We start from the raw sequence: 21,967 nt of genomic DNA, 5'->3' as shown, positions 1-21,967 counted from the left end.
GTTCGGAGTTAGACAAGCGCTCACTATCACGTGGTTAATTGTCATTCTGTTTTGATCCCAAGCGGCTCTTGTTTAAGGTCATAACCGAGAACGTCTGCTCATACGAAAATGTTGAACCGAACAAGCTTAACATGTTCTTTGCAAACCTTCGCATTTTTTTAAATTCGTTTTATCGAGGTGCTGGTGAAAAGACACGAGGGAAAGATGTTGCGGTCGACGTCGCAGTGAACTGAGTGAAGCTTAATTAGCTGCAGGGGAGTTGAGCCTAATCAGATTACTCGTAGAATTAATATAGCAATAACTCCTTTTCAATTGCGACATTCCGAATGCGGACGTTTAATTCGCTAGCAAGAAAATGAATGTGCGACTGTATAACGGTATCACTCATTGCTATGCTCCTCTGGACAATGATTTCACAATTATGACGCAATAATGATTCTACCTTCTCGCTGTGCTTTTCTTCTACCTGTAAGAAATCGTTTAGTATTTTTTTTTTTAAATGCAAGTTGAATGGTGTGATTTCTGTGTATCTGCGGGCCCTAAACAACACATCGTGCAACAACGGACGCGGGTCATACTAAAACGTATCGCGGGCCGGACTTTGGACAACCCTGCTGTGCGTCTAGACTCTAGACAAAACAGTGAGCAACAATGGTATTTTTGCTGCAAGTACATTCCAATTTTTGAAGATTTCCTGAAAGAAGGTTTTTTCATATCGATATGTTGTTAAAATCTAAAGTTTAAAGGAATTTAATTTCACGCTGAGGAAAGTAGGCTACGTTGAGCTTGAGACGAATTTATGACACAAATCTGTTTCTTTTATTTTTGCTGAAAATTGTTTTTTGGGGTCTCATTTTAGTATTGTCTCCTGACTAGTCCTGATTTCTCTCGGAGGCTCTGGTTACAACACCCACCAGCGTGTACAAAAACGAAAACTTTCCTGTCAGCTAGACTTCGAGACTATGATAAAACATTTGTACAAAAAAAAAACGGAAAATGTATTACACAATGGAAATAAGATGTTTCACTTCATGAACTTCTCGCCATGCTCACTCAAGATCTTCGCTGATGACTTGGCGTCGTAGAAAAGCTGATTAATTTCACCGATGTCGTCACTTCCTACTGCCTCCCGACCGTTTATCTTAGCGAGAATGTTGGCCGGAGTGAGCAACTGAATGACGTATCTGAAAAAAGGTTGTTCGTTCTCATCGCATTCACAATCACGAGATTAGTCAGACTGTGCATGAAGATGGCGTTGCACAACCACGACAAATCCACTCCAACCTTCTTTTAATAGTCTTACCTGAGTGAAGTTTTGCTTCCAATTTCTCCGAATATCTTCATAGCTTCCTCTGACAATTGAATATTTTCGATCTTTGCGCGGATCGTGATGATTCTCATCATTTCCTCCGCCGTGTACATCATCGTCTTGATAATGAGGATGCGGTCCAGCAAGTCTCGGGGAATCCCATGTGGAGCTAAGACATCCTCAGTTCCCCTGCAGAATGTCAATGTAATCAAAACATTATTACACAACATGTAATGATCCACAACAGTAGAAAAAAGGGCTAGAAGATAGTCACATGCAGGGCTGTGGAGGATGATTTGGGCCCAGTACATATGAGATCGAAATTAACACGCTTCTGAGAAAACGCACTAGGCTACTGTATATCCAAAGAATACGTTAGGCTACAGTTTGAGTAGCATTGCCATAAAGGGTTACTGAAAATATCGTGCGAACTTTTATTGGCTTTTCTTCACCTTCAGCAAAAAAATAGAACAGTTTTTGTAGTATGATCTTAATGTAACGGCTCTGACAAGCTTCCCCAAGTGAAGTCACATTTAAACAACCAACCTTGACCACGTTCAAATGCAACAAGGCAGCTCTGATTGTTAGTGGCCAAAATATGACGCAAACTGTTTAATCTTTTGCGAGGGTGAAGAAATTCAAGTCGTTCATGCATGTCGTTTTTTGATTTAGTTGACACATGCATGTGCACTGTGCAGCAGAGCCAGCCTGTGGCAACCAAAGTAGGACAAGGTTGCTCACTTGATGGTACAAATGCCTCTATTGGTGGCGAATATGACGATCGGGCTGATAGCAGACTCAAGAGCGCGATGAAGGTAAGTGAAGCACTCGATGTCGAGCATGTGAACCTCGTCAATGAAGAGAACACCCGGTACAAGTTCAGCTACCCCCTGGTCGATATATTTGTTCACAACCTTGTTAATTTCCGCTCGAAGCTTATCTGAAAAGGAAAAATTCAGATTACAATGACAAAAAGAAGGCCCAATGATCATGATACAGATTGCTATAGAGCGTAACCAAACTTTTCCTTTCAAGTCAAAAAGTATGGGATTAAATATCTAGCAAATATTCTTAAATCATGGCAAAAAGTGATTTTGATTGCATGTAGAAATGGCTGTAACACGTAGTCTTGGCAGATCAAATTCGACTTTTCCTATTACAGCATTTCAATAACTCAAAAATGTGGAAATGAGGCCGAGTAGTCAAAAGAGAACCCTAAGAGTCATCGCCCAACAACACCCGCATTCGTTTTAAGCTTAATGAGCGCTTTACATACACCCAAGTCAATTCAATCTCAGACTCACTTTGGCACTTAGAGAAAGCTAGTTTTAGACATGGGAGATCAACTGAAAACGAGGTCACTCGACGTCCAAGAATCTTGCACCTTGATAACGAGGACCGGTTTGAAGCTAAGCGCATTGCTAACCGGTTCTTCCATAAATTGCAATGTTGAAATTAAAACGTCTGCTGTTTGTTTTTCAGCCCACCCTAATAGATCAACAACCAAAATATCTCTGCGAGAGCTTGTTGTATCAAGATGAGAACAGGGATACGTCCATACAAATTCACCAACGTTTTTGAGAGGTGGGCTTGCAACGTTTTTTGATCAATGAAACCATAGTCCATATATACCTTATTGATGAGCAGTAGCACAAAATCCAAGTCAAAATCAATTGCTATGCTGGGCTGTAACTTTGTCACTCATGTTTTGTAAGACTACCAAAAAAGATAATCATCAGGATAACGACATTGCAAATATTAGATTAAGAGTAAGGCATGAGCTAGATGCCACTTTACCTGTGATTTCAGTCTTCTTCGGCTTCATGAGTTGACCCATCATAGACATTACATCCTGTCCGCCCTGAGGACGGGCATTGGCCACATCCAAATCATGAAGGGTAACATCCTGGATCACCTCTCTTCGTTTGTGAACATCACCCTTTGGGATGGGGACATATTCTTCCGCCTCCAGATCGTATTCAGTGGCATAAGTATCTGACCTTCCCAGTCGCTGTGAATGCAGAAGTGTACATTTACATCATTCTTCTTACCCTGGTTCCATACCCAACCCACTTTTGTCTTTTTTGTAAATCATACTCTACGCATTTTGGCGATGCGCACAATCCACGCGCTACTGTAACAATCAATACGCTTAGCTCCTATAGCAGCAATATTCTAGTGTTTTGCTATCTTTTGAGCTAAATGGCCAACGACTTTGCTCTTGTGTTGCCTTGCCATAATATCGAAAGTTTTGTCTTCAACTTTAACTGCATTAGTTGTGCTCATAGGCGTCGATTTTTTCTTAGCAGAGGGGAATTCTGGGTGGGCGAGAGTTTTCAAACAGATTTCATTGAATGTGTATGTTCGCAAATTCGCAATGGTTAGTCTTTCTCACAAAGACTGCGTTTAGCGTCGCTGCAGCAGTTAAGGTATAATAGGTTTGATGTTTGCTTTCCTGCTCCTTGCGATCTTATTAGCGCTGCTAAACCAAACAAACTTCTTTTATGTTTTCCTTTGCGATTTAAAAAGCGCGTCTCGTGACCTGTTATCTTTAAAGTGGCGTCTTCGGATTTGCCGCATTTTGATTTGTAAAAAGCAGTGTTGGACGCGTCAATGAAATAAATTGACGGCGTCAGCGTCAGCCCGAATTGCCTAAAAATTTTACGGCTAAAGTGCTGCGTCAGCTCTCAAAGAAATTGACGGCGTCAGCGCTAATTTCTAGCGCTATTTTTTCCAAGTGAAAACATGCGTTCCACAGCAGCGCTGGATGGTGTATTTCAAAAACAAGTCTTGAAAACGTTTACTCGGAAAGGTAGCCTATCACTGTTCCAAGCGTGCTGTGATGGCTTAACATAATTATATAAATTCTTTAACGAGGTCCACTGCACCAGCATCGCTCTGTTCAGGGGCATAGAACAAATAAAGCATCTTCAACCTCCGCGATGACATTCATTGATTTTTCGCTTTCTCTCACTGATCCCTCGTTCTCGATAGCCTACTGCTCACGATATGAGTGATCAACATTTGGCGAACTTCTTCCGCTTGTATTCCAGGTAACCATTCCAACCAACGCGAAAACGGGTAATTCGGATAAGTCGCGCTGGCCAGAATACATTGTGAAACGAGATTTTCCATGAAAACAAAAAATGACGCATAGCGCGTGACGCTTAAAATCGGCAAAATATTTGACGGCGCTATCACTTCCGTCAACTAAAAAATAAACTGACGGCGCTAGCCTCAGCGTCAACAAAAATTTGACGCCGTCAACGTACAACACTAGTAAAAAGCAAAGATTTGTAAAAAGCGATTGTTTCAATATGTCTTTAGTTTGTATCGGTTATTTTATTGTCATGTTCATTATGATGTCATATTCATATTCCCATACGCTGACCCGGAACTGAAGTTTGACTGTGACGTAACGAAAGTGAGACCATTTTGAGAAAAGATCAAACGTGGCTTTCTCTCACCAGGAATTGCCAGCGTGTGGCAGTTGCCGTAGCAACAACAATGCAGTGAGTACTACATTTTTTTCAACGCAGCGTTTTTACGGAATTGCTTTGTTCTGTCGGATACCTAGCGAGAGACATAGCGTAAAACAAAAAGTTGCGCTGCAGTTGGTTGGATAGTCCAGCGTTTAACAAAAACGGAAATAGCCTAATTGTAACGAACACTTCATAAGTGTCATGAAAACAGGGTGGGCGAAACATATTTTGCCCACCCTCGTTTCACGGCAGGGTGGGCGTCGCCCACCCGGCCCACCCTATTTCGACGCCTATGGTTGTGCTTATATTATTTTAAATCATCTTTATATTTTTGTTTGTGTGAAAATTGCAGATTGAATTTGGTACCGTAGCAAATGATATTACTACCGTATTAAAAAAAAAATGTTAGTAAGAAATAACCAAGTCTCGCGTCATTGATATATCGCGGCATCCGTGCCTTGCGTCATTCCTGCCTTGCGGCTTAAGGATAGCGCCATTCGGGCCGCAGCATTAGATGACCACTTTAACTTGGTGAAATTCAATTCAACCGCGAACCAATCAGAAGTTCCGTAATTCGTGACGTTATTGCGTAAACAAATGGATACGCTTGCGCCTATCGATTGTGTAGCACCAAAAGATACTACCATAGCGCGAAAAGCAGATAATAGAAAACAAATAAAGTGAACGTTTCGACGTTAGCAGCTTGGCGTAGAGGGTTAGAGCAGTAGCAGGCATTACGATGACGTGGATTCGATTCCCACCTTTGCTATAACTCTTTTTTCTTCTGTGATTATCACACAAAGTTTAAAGCATCCATTCTCGGCTGAGATCTAGAAGGGTCACTATGACGGTAGCCACATCCACAGCACGAACAGCGCAACTTCTGATTGGTTCGAGATTAGGTTGAATTGGATTTCAACAGGTTAAAATGACTACCGCAGCATTATGTCGTGTACCGAAGTGCACTGCTTTAATTTAATAAAACTAGATATTTTAGGTTAGTATGTGACGTTTGGCTTCGATCACAGCAGCCCGCACGAGAAATTAGTCTCGCGCTTGCCTCCAGATGATCTCCCATTTCTTGTAAGTAACTTCACATCATGCGTTTGAGTAACCAGGTGATAGAAAAGAAAATCAGGGGTGCACACAAGTACGCATTCACGGACAAAATCCTAAAACATAAATAAATAATTCACTTTTAAACTGAGTCTTCTTTTAACTATGCTTTTATTGCTATTTCAAATGGAGCACGTCTTTTAGGCGCAGACAGTTAGGTGCCTGCCAATTAGGTGTGCACACTGTGGCGTCAGGATATTTAAACGCAACACCCAGTCATTTAAGTGCCATTCCCAGTAAATGATATTTCATTAGGTGTTTGATCGTAATAACACAGTGGCAAATGCAGGATTTTCTCTAGAGGGGCATTTAAAATACTTTTCGAATCAAAAACAAATTAAAAAAGGCCCATTTGCTAATTATTACCAGTATGTTGTAAATTGTAATTGTTGTGTTGTATAAGATTAGCCAACCATTCTCAGCTTAATTGAGGATACTTTGTTAGTTGGGCAACAGCTAGCTGTAACACAACAGGGAAAACTGTCGCATAATCAAGCATTTCTGATAAATGATTGGGGTCTGCTACTATTCGGCGAGTCCAGTTCGGCTAGTCCGATTCGGGGGGTGCCCTATTCGGCGAAAGCCCTTTTCGGCAAGGTTCCTATTCGACAATTTTTTGAATTTTTTTTGTAATTATCGGGTACCGTAGCCTAATTATCATTTTCGCTTTTACATCGTTTTAACGTCGCTAAACGTTGAAATAAAACCCTAACCCCAACATTTTTTTTTAGTTTGTATTCATCAATGTAGGTAAAGGTGACGTGAGTTTCATAACTTGAATCCAAGCATCTGGGATGAGAAGATAAGATTCTCATTATACTAAGCCTTTAGCATAGAGATGTAAATGCAAAAAAAAACGAACCGTTTTAAAAAAAAAAACGTGTTTTTTTTCAAAAAAAAATTGGGCCAAAAAAACACGCGTTTTTTTGTTTTTTTTTTCATATTTTTTTGGAAAAGTTGCAAATTTTTCACAATTTGCAGCTTAGTTTCATTATAGTGCTCTTGAAAAACATTAAACTAGTAAAAATGGTTTTATTGGTGTGCTGAAATTCCTAAGTGTTTGTGCTTGGCAGCAGCATATGTTTTCTGCATAGCCCTACGTTGTTTCACTTTCTTCTTCATTCTCAGGCATGTGTTGTGGCAGTAGACCCGACAAACATTGAATTAATGCAATTTGATACATGACATAATGCACATGAGTTAATTTCTTTTTCCTTTTATGGAAGTGCCCTTTATGAAGGTAGCCTACGATGTTAGTATACCGGTACTTGTTTATTCTTGTACACACTTAATGGGTTGACAAAAATTAGGCATAAACAAGATGGCACTGCAGTGGTGCAGCCAGGAATTTAGAAAGGGAGGGGTTTTGATGGCCGGCGGGCGAAGCCCGTCGGCGTGTTCGCCCAAGACCACACCCAGCGGTGGGGGGTCTGGGGGGCCTCCCCCAGAAAATTTTGAAAAAGTACTTTGAATTTGGTTCATTCTTAGAGCATTTTCAACAAAAATGTGGGTATGAATATTCCTGTAAAATAGTACTGTCCGGTGGCATAGCAAAAGGATAAGATCATGTTTTCTTCGGCATTTTTTGGAAATAAAGCTAAGTCTCTATGTTTTCTTCTGATATTTGAATGTTTGGTATTGGCAAAACTCGCTCTTTTAATGCAGTTTCGTTTAAAATTAGGCAAACTTTGTTTTAGAGACATGGAGACTAAAAGCATCATTCTCAATATCGTGACGCCACACGCGTGCCAAAGGGGGATTGAACGCCCCAACCCCCCCCCCCCCCTTGGCTATGCCACTGGATGACAGTATTCAGAACACACATTACCTTGTTTGTGGTAATTTACTAATGCTAGCTATTGCCAATTGCTTGTTTAAACATTTTTTTTAACTGATAGCTTAGCAACGATGTATATGCTTTATAAATGTTGAAACAGAAAAGTATTCTTTTCGTGTGTTGTAAGGTCTTAGACACTTTGTCATTGATGCTTCTTGCAGATCATTTGTGACATAATGCAGGAGATCTTATTACTGATATTTTTAGCTGTCAGAAGTAAGTGCATTTGTCAGAAAAGGTTTAGGTTAATGTTCCTTTCAAATACCCACCACCCAATCTTGACTATTGCTAGTAACTACCAACCCTGAATGAAGAAATTTTTCCTTTAAAGTGGAGTTCTTCAGCACTGCTCAGTGTTCACAGAGTTAATAAATACTTCATAATACTTTTACCCATATTCCCGCAATGCAGGAGGAAGATACAAAACAAACATCAAAGATGAAAACTTATTTTATTTGGGAACAAGAACAAATTTAATGAAACTAACAAAAATCTGATGTAGTAAGAGTCTATTTGTCTGCTACGAAGTAGTTATGCAAGATCAGAGTCCTCACTCCTCAGGTGAATAATCTGTTGTGTTATTGCAATGAGTTTACCTTAATTGCTACATATTGTGACATTTAATGTCAAAATAGGTAAAAAAAACAAATAAAAAACAAAAAACGATAAAAAACAAAAAAACGAGCTTGTTTTTTTTTTCAAAACAAAAAATAAAACGTTTTTTTACATCTCTACTTTGGCACTAACAAGAGTTGGGTGGTCAAGTTTCTTTCTCTTGGCTGCCTTTCCTTCAGCAACTACGCCCAGTCGCCCACCCAGTTTATTACATTCTGCGTAGAGGTAATGGGTGATCTTCAACAACCAGTTCAAGCGGGAGTCGATCCAGGATTGCATGATTGGAAAGCGAGCACCATACCTGCTGCGCCATCCCACGTGCATGTGCATATGATATATAATTTGTATTGTGGATGAAGCATTTGCCGTGTGTAGCCCCATGGTAACATAATGTTTTTGAGTTTGACATGCCTGGTTTATCGTGTATACACAATTACACATAGTCTCGCTACTATACAACACATACAAAGCACAAAATAAAAGATCAACAAAAGACTGGAGAAAGCTAAGGTTGTGTAGACCTTTTAAAAACAACTTCCCTTCAAAATGTGACACAGCTAGCCATAACTAAAGGCCAGGCTACCCTCTACTCGGGTCAGCTACTATTCGGTGAGTCGGATTCGGTGAGTTCCTAACCTCTAACCCTAACCCTTAACCCTAAAACGGCAATGCTAATTAGGCTACGGTACCCGATAATTTAAAAAAAAAATTGAAAAAATCACCTAATAGGGACCGGACTCACCGAATCGGGCCATTCCGCCTCTACTCACCTTTACAGAGCCACTATTTGCCTCAATGTATATGACATCTCCAACTTCAACTCGTTCTTTTTGAATGTTGTCATAGATGGAAGGGTCTAGCTTGAGCTGCTTTGTCCCTTTCGCTGTCTTCATTCCGATCACAACGTGGCTGACTGTCTTACCATATCCTGGGGAAAAAAAATTTCAGTTTCATTAAGATACTACAAAATACAAACAAATCTTTTTCAACTATTAGAAAATGCACGTTATTCTGACAGACAAATATATTGTTCATGGTACCAAAATACTAATTCTCACCTCCCATCGGATTTTCGGTTTCATGTGGGGTTACTTCAGTAACCTCTCCTTCATACACTTCTTTAGTTTCTTTGATTCGTAATCCAATTGCTCGACGAAAATTCTCCATCAGAACTTCTGTTTTTTTAATCTCTGTTGAATAAACTTCACTGCCTACCATAGGGCAGAATGGAACCTGCAGCAAAAAACTTGAGATCAAATTAGACCAAACAGACAGCCATCGGCATTAATTTGTAAAACAGAATTCAGCTCTTGTTCAACCAAGATTACTCATTACTTAGGGTGGCTTATTTGACAAAAAAGGAAAAATTTTGAATTTTGTTTGGAACACCCTTTCAAAAGGTGAGGTTGTCAGAAAAAGTAGCTCCTGCAAAAATTTTTGAATTTGAAATTGATGTAGAGGTGGCCCTCCCACCCCCCTAAAGTTTTGCGCCCTCCTGCAAAATACCAAATCCGCATATCTCAAAAACTGCTTGAGCTAGAGACGGTTTTTGTGTCAAAAGATGCAGAAAGCAAGATTTCCTATCTGCTTTCTAAACAGCGATTGCATCTATCTTGAGTAGAAAAGCAGTTATTTAGAAAAAACCTGTTTTCGGTATTCTAGCACAAAACAGTGCTAAACAAGTATTGTGGTCCAAGCTATTCAATAAACAAAGTTCATAAACTAACCTGTAAAACTGGTATAGCAATAAACGAAATAAGTATTCCTAAACCTTTATGCATTCATGCATAGCTAAAATGCCCGTTTTTTGTCATATTCCTTGGAGAAACTCCTGAGCGTGGAATCCGCTTTCAAGCTTCAGGTGCTATGCATTGCACTTGTTGGATTGCCGAGGCAATTTATGCAAAAAAGCTTGGTCTGCATTTATGGTATCTGTCAGAAATGGTTGGACTAGCCTTGTTTGACTCTCGATTGTCTGTGGAAAGTAAAAAGCTAATGGTGGCAATCATGTTAGATGAAACAGCAGCACATCCACCAAGGAGACAAAGCATCAAAGTAGATGCGTTTCTTGGCAATAAGGGTAGTAGAACAGTATTGCACCTCTAATTCAAAATGGCTTCTTCAGCTGTTGGGTGAAGATGAAGCAATAATTCTACTTTCAAAGGATCCTGCTCATTGGACTGGAGATGGTGCATTTATTCAAGCTTTACACATGGCGAAGAGACTTTCAGCAGTCAATGACAGAACAGAGAGAGGAGTTGCTCTAAGTCTAATCCAAGATTTTACAAACTCTTAACTGAAGATGAGTACCAACTTCAGTTTCTTTTGCAAGTTGTTACTGAACACAGAAAACTGTTTCCAAATTCCAACAAGAACAAAATTGTCGATTCTTCTTCTTCTTCGTTTAAACCTTCTTCGTCACTCCAGGGGTCAAGGGGCTCTGCCTTTTACCACGCTAGGGCAGTGGCAATGCGGTTTAGATGCTTGAGCAGGTGTCAAGCAGCAATTGCATTGATTCGTCATCCAGTTCAAGCAGACCATGCACACCATTTGGCGCAGTTACAGATGGTGTGATCTGTGGTTTGTTCCTCTTTGCCACACTCACAGATTGCGGATGGAGCCATCCCCCATTTGTGCATGTTGGAGCGAAATAGTCTGACTCCAGTAGCCCAGTACGCAGGCAGTTGAGCCGCACCCAGGCCTTCCTTGGCAAATTATGCATTCCGGTTGGATGGGGGTTGGTGTCGGAGATAAAACTTTTGAGTCTTGAGGAGTTCTTCCACTCTGAACTCCACTTGTGGTCCTCCCAGGTAGCCGTGCTGATGGATTGGTCTTCAGCGGTTTTCATAAGGAGCAGTGCGTCACATACAAATGGGTGTCCCGATTTCAGTTGCCGAGGATGCTCGATTGCTCGCTCACAGACTCGTAGAGACTTGAGTGGAGCAAGTGGTTGGGGTTCCTAGTGCGGCGAGAAAGAGACAGGATAGCTTCTTTGCGATGAAACTCAGCTGGTTGGTTGCCTGCAAGGACAGGGAAATTGTCCGATGGTGTAGGTCGTAGGGGTCTGCTACTATTTAGTGAGTCCGATTCGGTGAGTTCCTAACCTCTAACCCCTAACCCGAACCCCTATCCCTAAAACGGCAATGATAATTAGGCTACGGTACCCGATAATTTAAAAAAAAAAATTAAAAAAATCAGCGAATAGGGATCGGACTCACCGAAACGGGCCATTCCGAGGTCGTAGACATCCTGTCACGATACGCAAGGCAATATGTAAAATATTGTCGATAATATCGCTTCTCGCAGTACTGGCCAGAATCACATTTTGAAATGAATATCGTTACCAGTGTTTCCTCTAAGGTGCAAAAATTAAGAAAAAAAGAAAAAATTTTGTCGACGGTTTTGTGGTCACAAAAAAGGTTGTAAAATCAAGATTTGGACAAATATGTTTTTTCTAAGTAACTGCTTTTCTACTCAAGATAGATGCATTCAATGTTCAGAACATACGCGCTGACTTCCAGGGGGGCCGAGGGCGGTGCCCCCCGTAAATTCATGGTTGAGGGGCAACAAAAAGCAATTACAAGTGGTGTTTCAAAGATAAAATACTTCGCGAAAAAGATTTAGATCATTTAATTTAAACGGACTTAAAGAAACAGCTGATCGTATGGCTTTCTCTGGAACGTGAATTACTACTGAGATGCACACGGCACGCACGCTCACAGTCCCACACTGCTTATCTTCCGCGCGTGAGGAGCAACTTCAAAGTCAAAACGCGTTGTAGCGAAAAAGCGAATGCGTGGTTAAATGTTTATTCTCATTTCACAAGTTATCCAAACGTCCGTTAGATTTTTTTGTGACTTCAAACATGAAATCGATTTTAGCAAACTTTATCAAGTTTAAACTATGATGCAACGAATAATTACGTGAATACAGCGTAAAGAAAAAAAGCATTTTTCAGAACTGTCATCCGTGTTTTGCTTCAATAAGCACTGTATTGATGTATATATTGTGAAAATATATACATCTCATACACTCATGCACTACCATATTCGATAAAAGACTATAAAGACTTTCGATAAATAACAGAACAGAAAACACTTCGCTGTTGTTAACGCTTTGAAGGTAAGCTATTAACAAAACGAGGTTAATAAAACTGATTGCAGGTTTCCACTCTGCTTGAGATCATCATTTTTTGCGTTTTATTTCAATAACTTCACTGTCTTGATCGTTGTTATTCACTCGCACGAAAAGGAAATAAATCGGCTTGTTTTTCAACTGTTCCAATTATGAGCTAACAATATCAAAATTTTTACGACTAGGCCAGGCGTAGCCTACTGCATGCGTAAAACTAATCGTTTCAAGCAGTGATTCTAATAAATTTGGTCTGCGACCTAGGTGTCAGTATAAACAAGACGGTAAGCTTAATTAAGTTAATTAAAGACTATTATATTTTATTTGAGTAAAATGGCGTTATGGTTATGAGATGTCGGCGCCTATGGTTCAGAAAGCAGATACCGTAGAAAACCATGTTTTCTGCATCTTTTAAAACAAAAACCGTATCTCTAGCTCAAGTGGTTTTCGAGATACGCAGATTTGGTATTTCGAGGGAGGGTACAGAAATTTAGGGGGGGGGGAGGGCCACCTCTAAACCAACTTCAAATTAAAAAATTTGCTGGAGTTATTTTTTCTGACAACTTCACCATTTGAAAGGGTGTCCCAAGCAAAATTCAAAAACTCAATTTTAAGAGCCACCCAATTACTCATACTCATGGAGACAAAAAAAAATAAATTATGTTCAAGTTCTAACTATAGCAGTGCTTTTGAATAATACTATTGGCAAGTGTTTTACAGTTATCTGTGCTTCAAAAACTCGTTTTGGCTAGGCTTGGAAAGTCAGAGTCAACTCTCTGTCTTGGAAGGATTGTTGAAAGAAAACCTCTGATTAACTATGAACAAGTATCATGTTGTCTTACTTTGTTTCCAAGTTCTTGAGCAATAGCCAATGCGAGAGCAGTTTTTCCAGTTCCTGGAGGTCCAGCAAGCAAAACACCCCGACCTGCCATTTTCTTGCTTCGAATCATTTCAACAACAGTCCCACAAGCCTGCAAAGTTGTAAAAGTATAGGTCATAGGAAACAAACCTGCAAAACAAGCCCATTGAAAATATCTGCGTGAAAAATCGGCTATGGTAAAACCTTCAAATGAAAAATTGCAATTTTAGTCATCAATCATCATCATCCGTTCAGTCGATTTCGACTCTCAGTCACTTTATAGACCTTCTCCCTTCATTATCCATAGCTCTCGATTCTTCACAACCTCCTTCAGCTCTTCCAGGGTTTGCTACTATTCGGCGAGTTCTCTATTCGGCGATTTCCCTATTCGGCGATTTTTTGAAAATCTAACGACGCCTTCTGTAAATCCAACGATTGAATATTATTCAATATTCAGACATTGAATCAATGTAAATACGAACTGTTAAGACAAATTGGGTTCTTTGAATCCTATGTCACCGTCTGTATGCAAACTTAAAATATATTATTACAGGCCTCGAAATTCGTTTTTGTTGACGGCGGACAAACGTGTCTGGTCTGAGCAGCTATCTCGGCGGACAAATTAAATCTCACGGCGGACACACCAGTTTTAACGTTCATCGTCATACTTAATCACTTTATCTTGATAAGTCTTCGCCATTTGAGAACCATAGTTATGGTTTAGGCTTTTTTAAATTTCAGCGAAGTCACTCTGAAAGGCTTTCATCAAACCAACGAAGTGCGCTTGAAGAGTCAAAGTGCCGTGTAGCTGCTAAATATGATGATGATGATAATATGATGTTTGTCAAAATTTTGAATTCTATGGACTTTGTGTCTGATGCAAATAAATAATAAAAAAAATAATACGCCGCATAACTGATTAACTTCCACCTCCGAGGTCGTATGGCTTCTTGCGTCACAATGCTCTGGGCACGAGTCGGAAAACTTCTACACTAACGCTATTTTCCGCTGTGCGAAGCTTCACTAGGCTTTTTTCTTGAAGTTTATTTTTGCGTGTCATGTGAGCGAAAGCGACAAAAAGAATAAAAAACATTAGAAAAAGCGCAATTATTTTTTGCTCTCTCAGTGATGCGGTTGTCGCCTCTCCAACATAGTATCAGTACATGTATTCCACGAAATCACGGCAGGCTCGGGGTTATAATCAGCGCAGTCAGGGCCGTCCAGGCATATGTGCATGAGAGCTTCAATAGTATCGATCTTCAAAAACGTGCGCCAATCTCCACGCGATCATTGCTTGTCGTTAAGATACGTAATACCGAGATCTACTCCGTGTCTTCTCTCCAGACTGGCTAATTGAGGGAAAAGCGTAAATGCGCGCTCTTGTTTAGCGATAAAATATGCGATTTCAAACAACCTCTTAATTTTGATTATTTTCGTTGTCACTCATATTGTCGAAGGCTTTGATGATCGGAAATTGATGGCTTGGAGTATTGTCGGCCAGATATGCTGAAGCTGCAGCCATAGGAGGTAACGATGTGTTGTGATCTTTGACAGAGCTAATCCTTACATTCGTTGCTCCTTTAATATATGGGTCTATCACCACTAAATTTCCTAGTAGTAAGTTCATCGCCCTCATTCTCACTTTCAGAATTTTCCCTGGGTTTTTTCTTTCTTACTGTAATACCAAAACTTAAGTTTTGCTGCATCTTGCTGTAGTAGCCTACTCGTATTATCTAACTTTGTAACCAACCTTGCCTTATCAATATTACTCGGAGATCAAAGCCAGACATTGTGACATAAGACTTGAACTAAGTTGGGCGTGATTAGTGTAGAAGTACCGGTACTTAGAGCTGGGCGATATTACGATATTTCGATACGATATTTATTCACAAAGGTCCGATTTTATCGTTTATAGATGTACTGAAATTATAGCAACATTTTCGCATGCGCAGTGACACAGACATCGCATGCGCAGACAACCCAGTGTGTGTGCATTTAGATATTTACGCATTGCGAGCAGTCTTTGTGATTACGCAATCCTGCTTATTGATTCCCACGTGTTGCGTTGTTGCGAAGGATGAAGTCCTGTAAATACGATAGGAAACTTGCAAGCTGACTGAATTTACATAGCATAGTGTAGCGGTCGTAGCATAGTGTAGCGGCCGTAGCCTACGGTAGCTACAGCTTGGTAGATACTTTATTTTGTTTTGCTACTTACAGCTGCATCTCTATTTTGCATTAAAAACTATGAACAAGGATAGCTGCATCTGTACATGGTGGCGAGCTATTGCACTGACTTTTCCTACACTTGCAAAAGTTGCAAGAAAACTTTTGTGCATTCAAGCCACCAGTGTTAGTAGTGAAAGGGTGTTTTCACTTAGTGGCTCAATTGTTTCCAAGAAGAAATCGTGCCTAAAACCTTGCAATGTCAACATGCTGACATTTTTGTCTTAAATTGTTGTTCATTTCAGTACCAGTGCTCAGTATGTTTTTCATGCAGTTATAGAAAGCCGTGCTTTGCGATTCGGCGTAAAATATTGAAACTTAGATAATATCGTTTTCATCATCATAGGGTCATTCCAGCTCAATTCACCCAGTGCTGTTAACACCACCATCACCGATTTACATCAAATTTGGTTTGTGGTTAGGTTTTGGGCAAAAACGCATAAATTTTAAATTTTATCAAAATCCGGCCAGTGGTTTTGGAGATATGGCCCTGTGAAATTTCGTATTTTGGGGGAAAATTGGGGTACCCGGCTTATTTCAAAATGCCATTTCTCAGCAACCACTGGGTGTATTTTAATGAAATTGGTGTCATTTTGCAGGAAATTGGTCAAGGATTTCATTTCTATGGTTAATTTTCAAAAATAAGCATGTTTAGGGGTAATGACCTTTTGACCTTTGCTTTGACCTTGATTTTGACCCTGTGGATCACGTGATACAAAAAACTTGTCTACATGAAAAATATTCCTTGATACCATCTCTATAACATATGAAAAAATGGGAGAGGTAATATTTTTAGTTTAGCCATAGTTTTCATTCAAAGAGGACGATATCTGTGAAATTTTCATAAAATCCGGTTAGCTTAAACCTTATATTGTAGAATAATTCTTGCTGCTCTTGCAACAACAGTGTACCAGCTTCATTTTTAATATGAGAAATTGATTTCGCCATACTGTTATAGCATGGTCAGTCTGATAAGGTATATCGTTATCCATAGGCGCCGAGTTTTCAAAATAGCTGGGCGGGCGAACACATACTGTCACGTCATTAAGGTTATTTTGTGCGTTTTACAAAAGGGCGATTTTGCTAGGTTGTTGGGCTAGCCTAGTTTTACATTTAAGTCTATGTCTCCTCTAACACGATTTGGAAATAAGTAATAAATATAATTGGTACGCAACAACGTCTGGTCCTGGTAATTCAGTTCAGCATATTTTTTGTGATTGGTATATGCGGGTTGCGGGACGAAACTTGCGAGTTTAATATCAGTGACGTAACAAACGCAACTGTGATGATTGAGACGACAAATTTAGAGCATTTTGGCAGCAGAGTTAATTGATAACGTTGTTTGGGAGAAAAATTACTCCTTTGAAGAACAATGCTACAGTTTTTACACCGATTTAACATCTGGCGATGTTAAAACGATGTAAAAGCAGTGGAAATTGCTGTCAGACTTTTGCCGCAAATGAACTTCCTCACAGGTTTGCGCAATTTACTTGATTTAAAGCACTGGGCTACCAGTAGCAGAGTGGAGACAAACAGCGCGGCTGGACACTTTTGCTCCTTTAACGGCGAATCAACGTTGTTTGACGTTGCATGAATGTAACAATAGCAATAATTGACAAAAACTAATCGCTTAATTAGTAGGTCTAGTAGGGCCCAACATACAAGGAATTCAATTTTTCAATGTCAAGCCTGACCGGATTTTGAAGCTTGCAAAGAAAAATTGAAAAAAAGATTCTCGTTGGCAAAGACAATAAAAGAAACACTAAAATTCCATAGATTTGTTCCGATTTCTGAAACAAAGTTATTCGCGTACAAACTCAGTGCTCAAAAAAATCTGCCTGAAATAGTGTCAGTGAGATGAAGACCTTGCACTTGAAGCATTGAATGAACCTATCAACATCGCAAAACAGACATATGTGTGCTGACTGCTGTATACTGTATATGATTATGAACCGTGGATAGGTTTGGTGAAAGACATTTCTGATGAGTTTGGAGACTATCATGTAAACTTTATGCATCCTCATGGTCCAGCCAGAATCTTCTACTGGCCTACCTCTGCTGATAAATGCTGGATCGATATTAATAACATTGTTTGTATCATTGAAACTCCTTCCATGATTGCATCTGGCAGATGTCGTTACATTATTTCCAAAAACGATACAATTAAACTTCACAGGTTGTGTAAAAACTGGTCAGCTCAGTGATTGCTGTCTATGGAAAACTTTCAGAACCTAACATTTTGTCTGTTGTGTCTTGACTAAACTGTGTCATTTAACTCATTTTTATGCAGTATTAATTGGGAGCGTTTATGTATTACATCATCAGAATTTGAGATATTTTACCCCTTCCCCCATTTGCCATCATTTCCCAATGTTATAAGCTTATTTTACAAAAAAAACAAACACCCCTCATCATCATTTTGGACCCATTCTTTCTGATGATGCAATGTGCATATCGTTCCATTTGTACATACCATAATACTATTTTTGAAGGTGATTTTTAAAAAAATTGTTGAAAAATCATGAGACATGCAAACTTTGAGTGAAAACTATGGCTAAAATAGAAATATTACCTCTCCCATTTTTTCATATGTTATAGAGATAGTGCCAAAGAATATTTTTCATGTAGACAAGTTTTTTGTATCACGTGATCCACAGGGTCAAAATCAAGGTCAAAGCAAAGGTCAAAAGGTCATTACCCCCAAACATGCTTATTTTTGAAAATTAACCACAGAAATGAAATCCTTGACCAATTTCCTGCAAAATGACACCAATTTCATTAAAATACACCCAGTGGTTGCTGAGAAATGGCATTTTGAAATAAGCCGGGTACCCCAACTTTCCCCCAAAATACGAAATTTCACAGGCCCATATCTCCAAAACCACTGGCCGGATTTTGATAAAATTTGAAATTCATGCTTTTTTACCCAGAACTCACACACAAACCAAATTTGAGGAAAATTGGAGATGGTGGTGTTAAAAATTTCATTTTTTTTGGGTGATTTGATGTGGAATGACCCCATAATCCATCGTCGGTTTGTTCCCCACTAGTGGGGGTGGCCGATTGTTTCCACGCAGCAATTGTTTTAATCCCTTTTCTCCATTTCACTCTGTCCCTTGCATCTTCCTCCTTCAGTCCGACTTTTTTAAACTCATCCTTCACTTGTTGTTTCCACGTTCTTCCTGGACGACCGCGTTTCCTCTTCCCATCCACCTTTAGATCTAGTGCCTTTCTAAGAAAACTTACTTCCTCCCTCCTTATCACATGTCCATACCATCTTACTCCATTTGCCCTTGCCAGTTGGTCTATGGTCTCTCTCATCTCTAGCATATCCAACAATTCTTCAGTCCTTTTTTCCCTTCTCGTTTTCACCCCACACATTGCTCTCACCATTGACCTTTCCGTTCTTCTCAGGATTGCCAGTTCACTCTCTCTCAATACCCATGTCTCGCTACCATATGGCATTGCAGGCCGCACACAGCTCCGATATTCTTTCTCCGATATATTGCAGGCCGCACACAGCTCTTTCGCATTTTTCGTTTTATTTTTGGTAATATCGTATCGAAATTATTTTACCAATATCGCCCAGCTCTACCGGTACTCCCATCAATTCTTAGCGAAGAATTCACCTTTGTTACGCTGATTCAATGTCATCAATCGTAGAAGCAACGTAAAAATCGAAAGTTTTTCTGCTTGAATGGAAGCTAAGGGATACAGTAGGCTATTAACTTTTTCTAGATGCGCGCTGGGAATGTGATAATTTTGCATTCCTAGCGCAAATTATATTCTTGCAACAGGTGCTTGTGCTATGAATAACGATTTGTATCGTTTCTGTAGAGTTTCTGCGTTTTGTAGAGTTTCTGCGCTATTCTCGGCGGACAAATATGACGAATCTAGAGGGTACATACTTCCCGCGGACATCACATGCTGTGACGGCGGACATTATCCGCCGTGAATTTCGAGGCCAGTAGTCATCATACCGTATTTTTGTCATCAAATTACCTAACTATATTTTTAGAAGTAGTACTGCCAGACCTTTTTATTTTTTGTACTAAAAAATTTGTATCATCAAAACTACTTTACTTCTGTAGCTTTAATGTTTTATACAAATTGTTGCAACAACATTCTTTCTCTTTAATTTGCTTTTGAGTATAGTTTTTTTCGCATTTTTATCACTACCTTTTTGGTGAAAATACAATATAATTGCATTTAAATTGCCATAAAATTATTTCAGTTGTAACTTTTGTAAAACTTCTGGAAAGTGAAATTGATTGAACAAAGTTTATTTGAACAGAAGTAGTATGTCTGTATTTTATTATATCTCTATTGTTAATTACTTTTTTCTGAATCGACAATTCGACATGGTCACACTGAGCCGGTTTCCTGCAATTTTTATTTTTCTGAGTCTTTTATGACATCACAACCAAGTTTTTGAATGCGAGACTCTCAAAGTAAAAGCTTCAGGAAACTTGTCACTTTTGGATTTTCTTTTAGTGTTAAATCGCCCTTGTTGCTCTTGCAAGTGTTAATTGTAGGTCTATTTTACAATCGATGAAATAAAAGTTTTTTTTTGCTTTCGAAGGGCTTCTGTAAATGTTTCTCAGTTTCAACGTATCCTAGTCAGCAAAAGTTCCCTTTTCTACATGATTTCAACGTTAAAACAATGTAAAAACGGCAATTTTTGCTGGTCGGGATAACTAGGTTACGATACCCAATAAATTTCCTTTCAATCCAAGCTGTAGGCCACACATTTGGTTAGCCTTTTCATTCTGTTACTAAGCTTTGGCACAAAAAATAAACCATGGTTTTTTAAATTAAAATATTTTGTTGATCCAAACTAATCATTTTAACTATTCAAAAGTACTCAACTTTATGTGAGCAAACATTTTAATCTAATAGTTCAAACATTTTTTGCTAAATTTCATTTTAATTTTTTTTTTGTCGGAATGCAAAAGAAACGATATTGTGAAATAAAATACAAATTCTCTTCGTTTGTTGGATTTACAGAAGGTGTCGTTGGATTTTTAAAAAATTGCCGAATAGGGAACTCACCGAAAAAGGCTGTCGCCGAATAGAGCACTCGCAGAATCGGACTCGCCGAAACGGGCCATTCCGGCTCTTCCATGCCCATCCTTCTGTTTTTTGTCACTGTGTCGAGCCATCTCATTTTGGGATGACCCTTTCCTCTTCCTCTGCTGACCAAACCAAGCATAATGTCTTTTTCCAGTGATGTTGTCATGATGTGGCCAAAATATCAGTTTCTGCTTGACTATTCTAGCTTCTAGGATATGTCCGGTTTATTTGGTCCAAAATTTTTTTATTATTTATTTTAGCTATCCAAGAAACACGCAGTGCCTTCTCCGACACTATGATTCGAAAGCATCAATCTTTTTTCTGTCTGGTTTGTTCATTGTCCATGTTTCGTATCCACAAGTTGTAATTAGAAACATTCTACTTTTGATCAGCTTTTGTTTTAGTACTGACCTATAAAACTTCAGGTAATAAGTAAAAGCGGTCACAAAGTGAGCAACATTTCAGAAAAATCACCAAAAAATCTCCAAGTTTCCCAAGGGCTGCTACTGTTTAAAAACGGGAATCTCTTTACGATTGAAAACTAAATATTTTTTCATATGCTACAACCAGATTAAACTTAACTTTATATATACAATAGAACATTTTACTGCAAAGTTAATAAATTGCAGTGTAATGTAATTAGTTGCAGATTGCTTCAGTTGTTAAAAGAAACACAACATACCATTCTGGCATCTTCTTGGCCGACTAGCCCAGCCCCAGTGGGCAAAGCTTCTCCTTTTTGATCTAAACCCAAACCCTTAACATGAGAATGGGCTGCAATTCGCTGGGTCTTCATGGTACTTTTAACTTCTTCAATCTTCATCTTGGGCTGATTTTTACACAACAAAGTAACTATATGTCAAAATACTACAGGCAACAATAATATTGCAAGTTTTTTTTATTTTTTTTAAAACAAAATTACAAATGTTTAATGTATTTTCATTTCCTGTAAACAATAAAGAAATTTCCATAACATGTTTAAAAAAATAAAGTATAATCATATTCAAGCATCTAAACTGTTTCGTTTTTCAGCTATCCAGCATGGCCTACCATTTAAGCTTCCTCCCAGCATTCAAATTCTCACGCCCAAAAGCCAAAATCTGTCATTACAGCAAAAAGAGATAAAGGCACTTAATGTGCCAGCTATGTCACAGTTGGATCTCAAATCAGGTCAGTGCTGTTCAGGTATTTTTATGCTCTTCTGATGATGCAAAGATCTAGCTTTTGTTTCTTCGCTTTTGATTGTTTTACACATATCAGCCTCAGGTGATCTTCATCATCATGATATGCAATAGATATTCCTGTTTATTGTATGGTAT

General features: G+C 39.1%; 1 protein-coding gene across 1 annotated transcript; it reads right to left on the bottom strand.

The window, feature by feature from the left end:
- Nucleotides 1-982: 982 nt before the first annotated feature.
- On the bottom strand, nt 983-21,590 carry LOC145764530 (ruvB-like 1). The gene is made up of 8 exons (XM_082576148.1): nt 21,331-21,590; nt 13,333-13,461; nt 9,418-9,592; nt 9,130-9,287; nt 3,107-3,320; nt 2,051-2,249; nt 1,304-1,498; nt 983-1,184 (listed from the first exon to the last, which is right to left on the bottom strand). Exons 1-8 carry the CDS (start codon nt 21,469-21,471, stop codon nt 1,025-1,027), a joined length of 1,371 nt encoding a protein of 456 aa, XP_082432274.1. The 5' UTR covers nt 21,472-21,590; the 3' UTR covers nt 983-1,024.
- Between the last annotated feature and the right edge of the window lie 377 nt (nt 21,591-21,967).

Source organism: Aplidium turbinatum, chromosome 2 (genome assembly GCF_918807975.1).
Source record: "Aplidium turbinatum chromosome 2, kaAplTurb1.1, whole genome shotgun sequence".
NCBI classification, from domain to species: domain Eukaryota; kingdom Metazoa; phylum Chordata; class Ascidiacea; order Aplousobranchia; family Polyclinidae; genus Aplidium; species Aplidium turbinatum.
This window is presented reverse-complemented; position numbering and strand designations above follow the sequence as displayed.

Bases quoted from the DNA above. Each gene is read 5' to 3' on its own strand.
- LOC145764530 (XM_082576148.1), bottom strand. From the start codon at position 21,471: ATGAAGATTGAAGAAGTTAAAAGTACCATGAAGACCCAGCGAATTGCA. The intron at 13,462-21,330 runs GTATGTTGTGTT...ACAACTTTGCAG, and splicing joins GCCAAGAAGATGCCAGAATG to GCTTGTGGGACTGTTGTTGA. The intron at 1,499-2,050 runs GTGAGCAACCTT...GACATTCTGCAG, and splicing joins AGAGGCATTTGTACCATCAA to GGGAACTGAGGATGTCTTAG.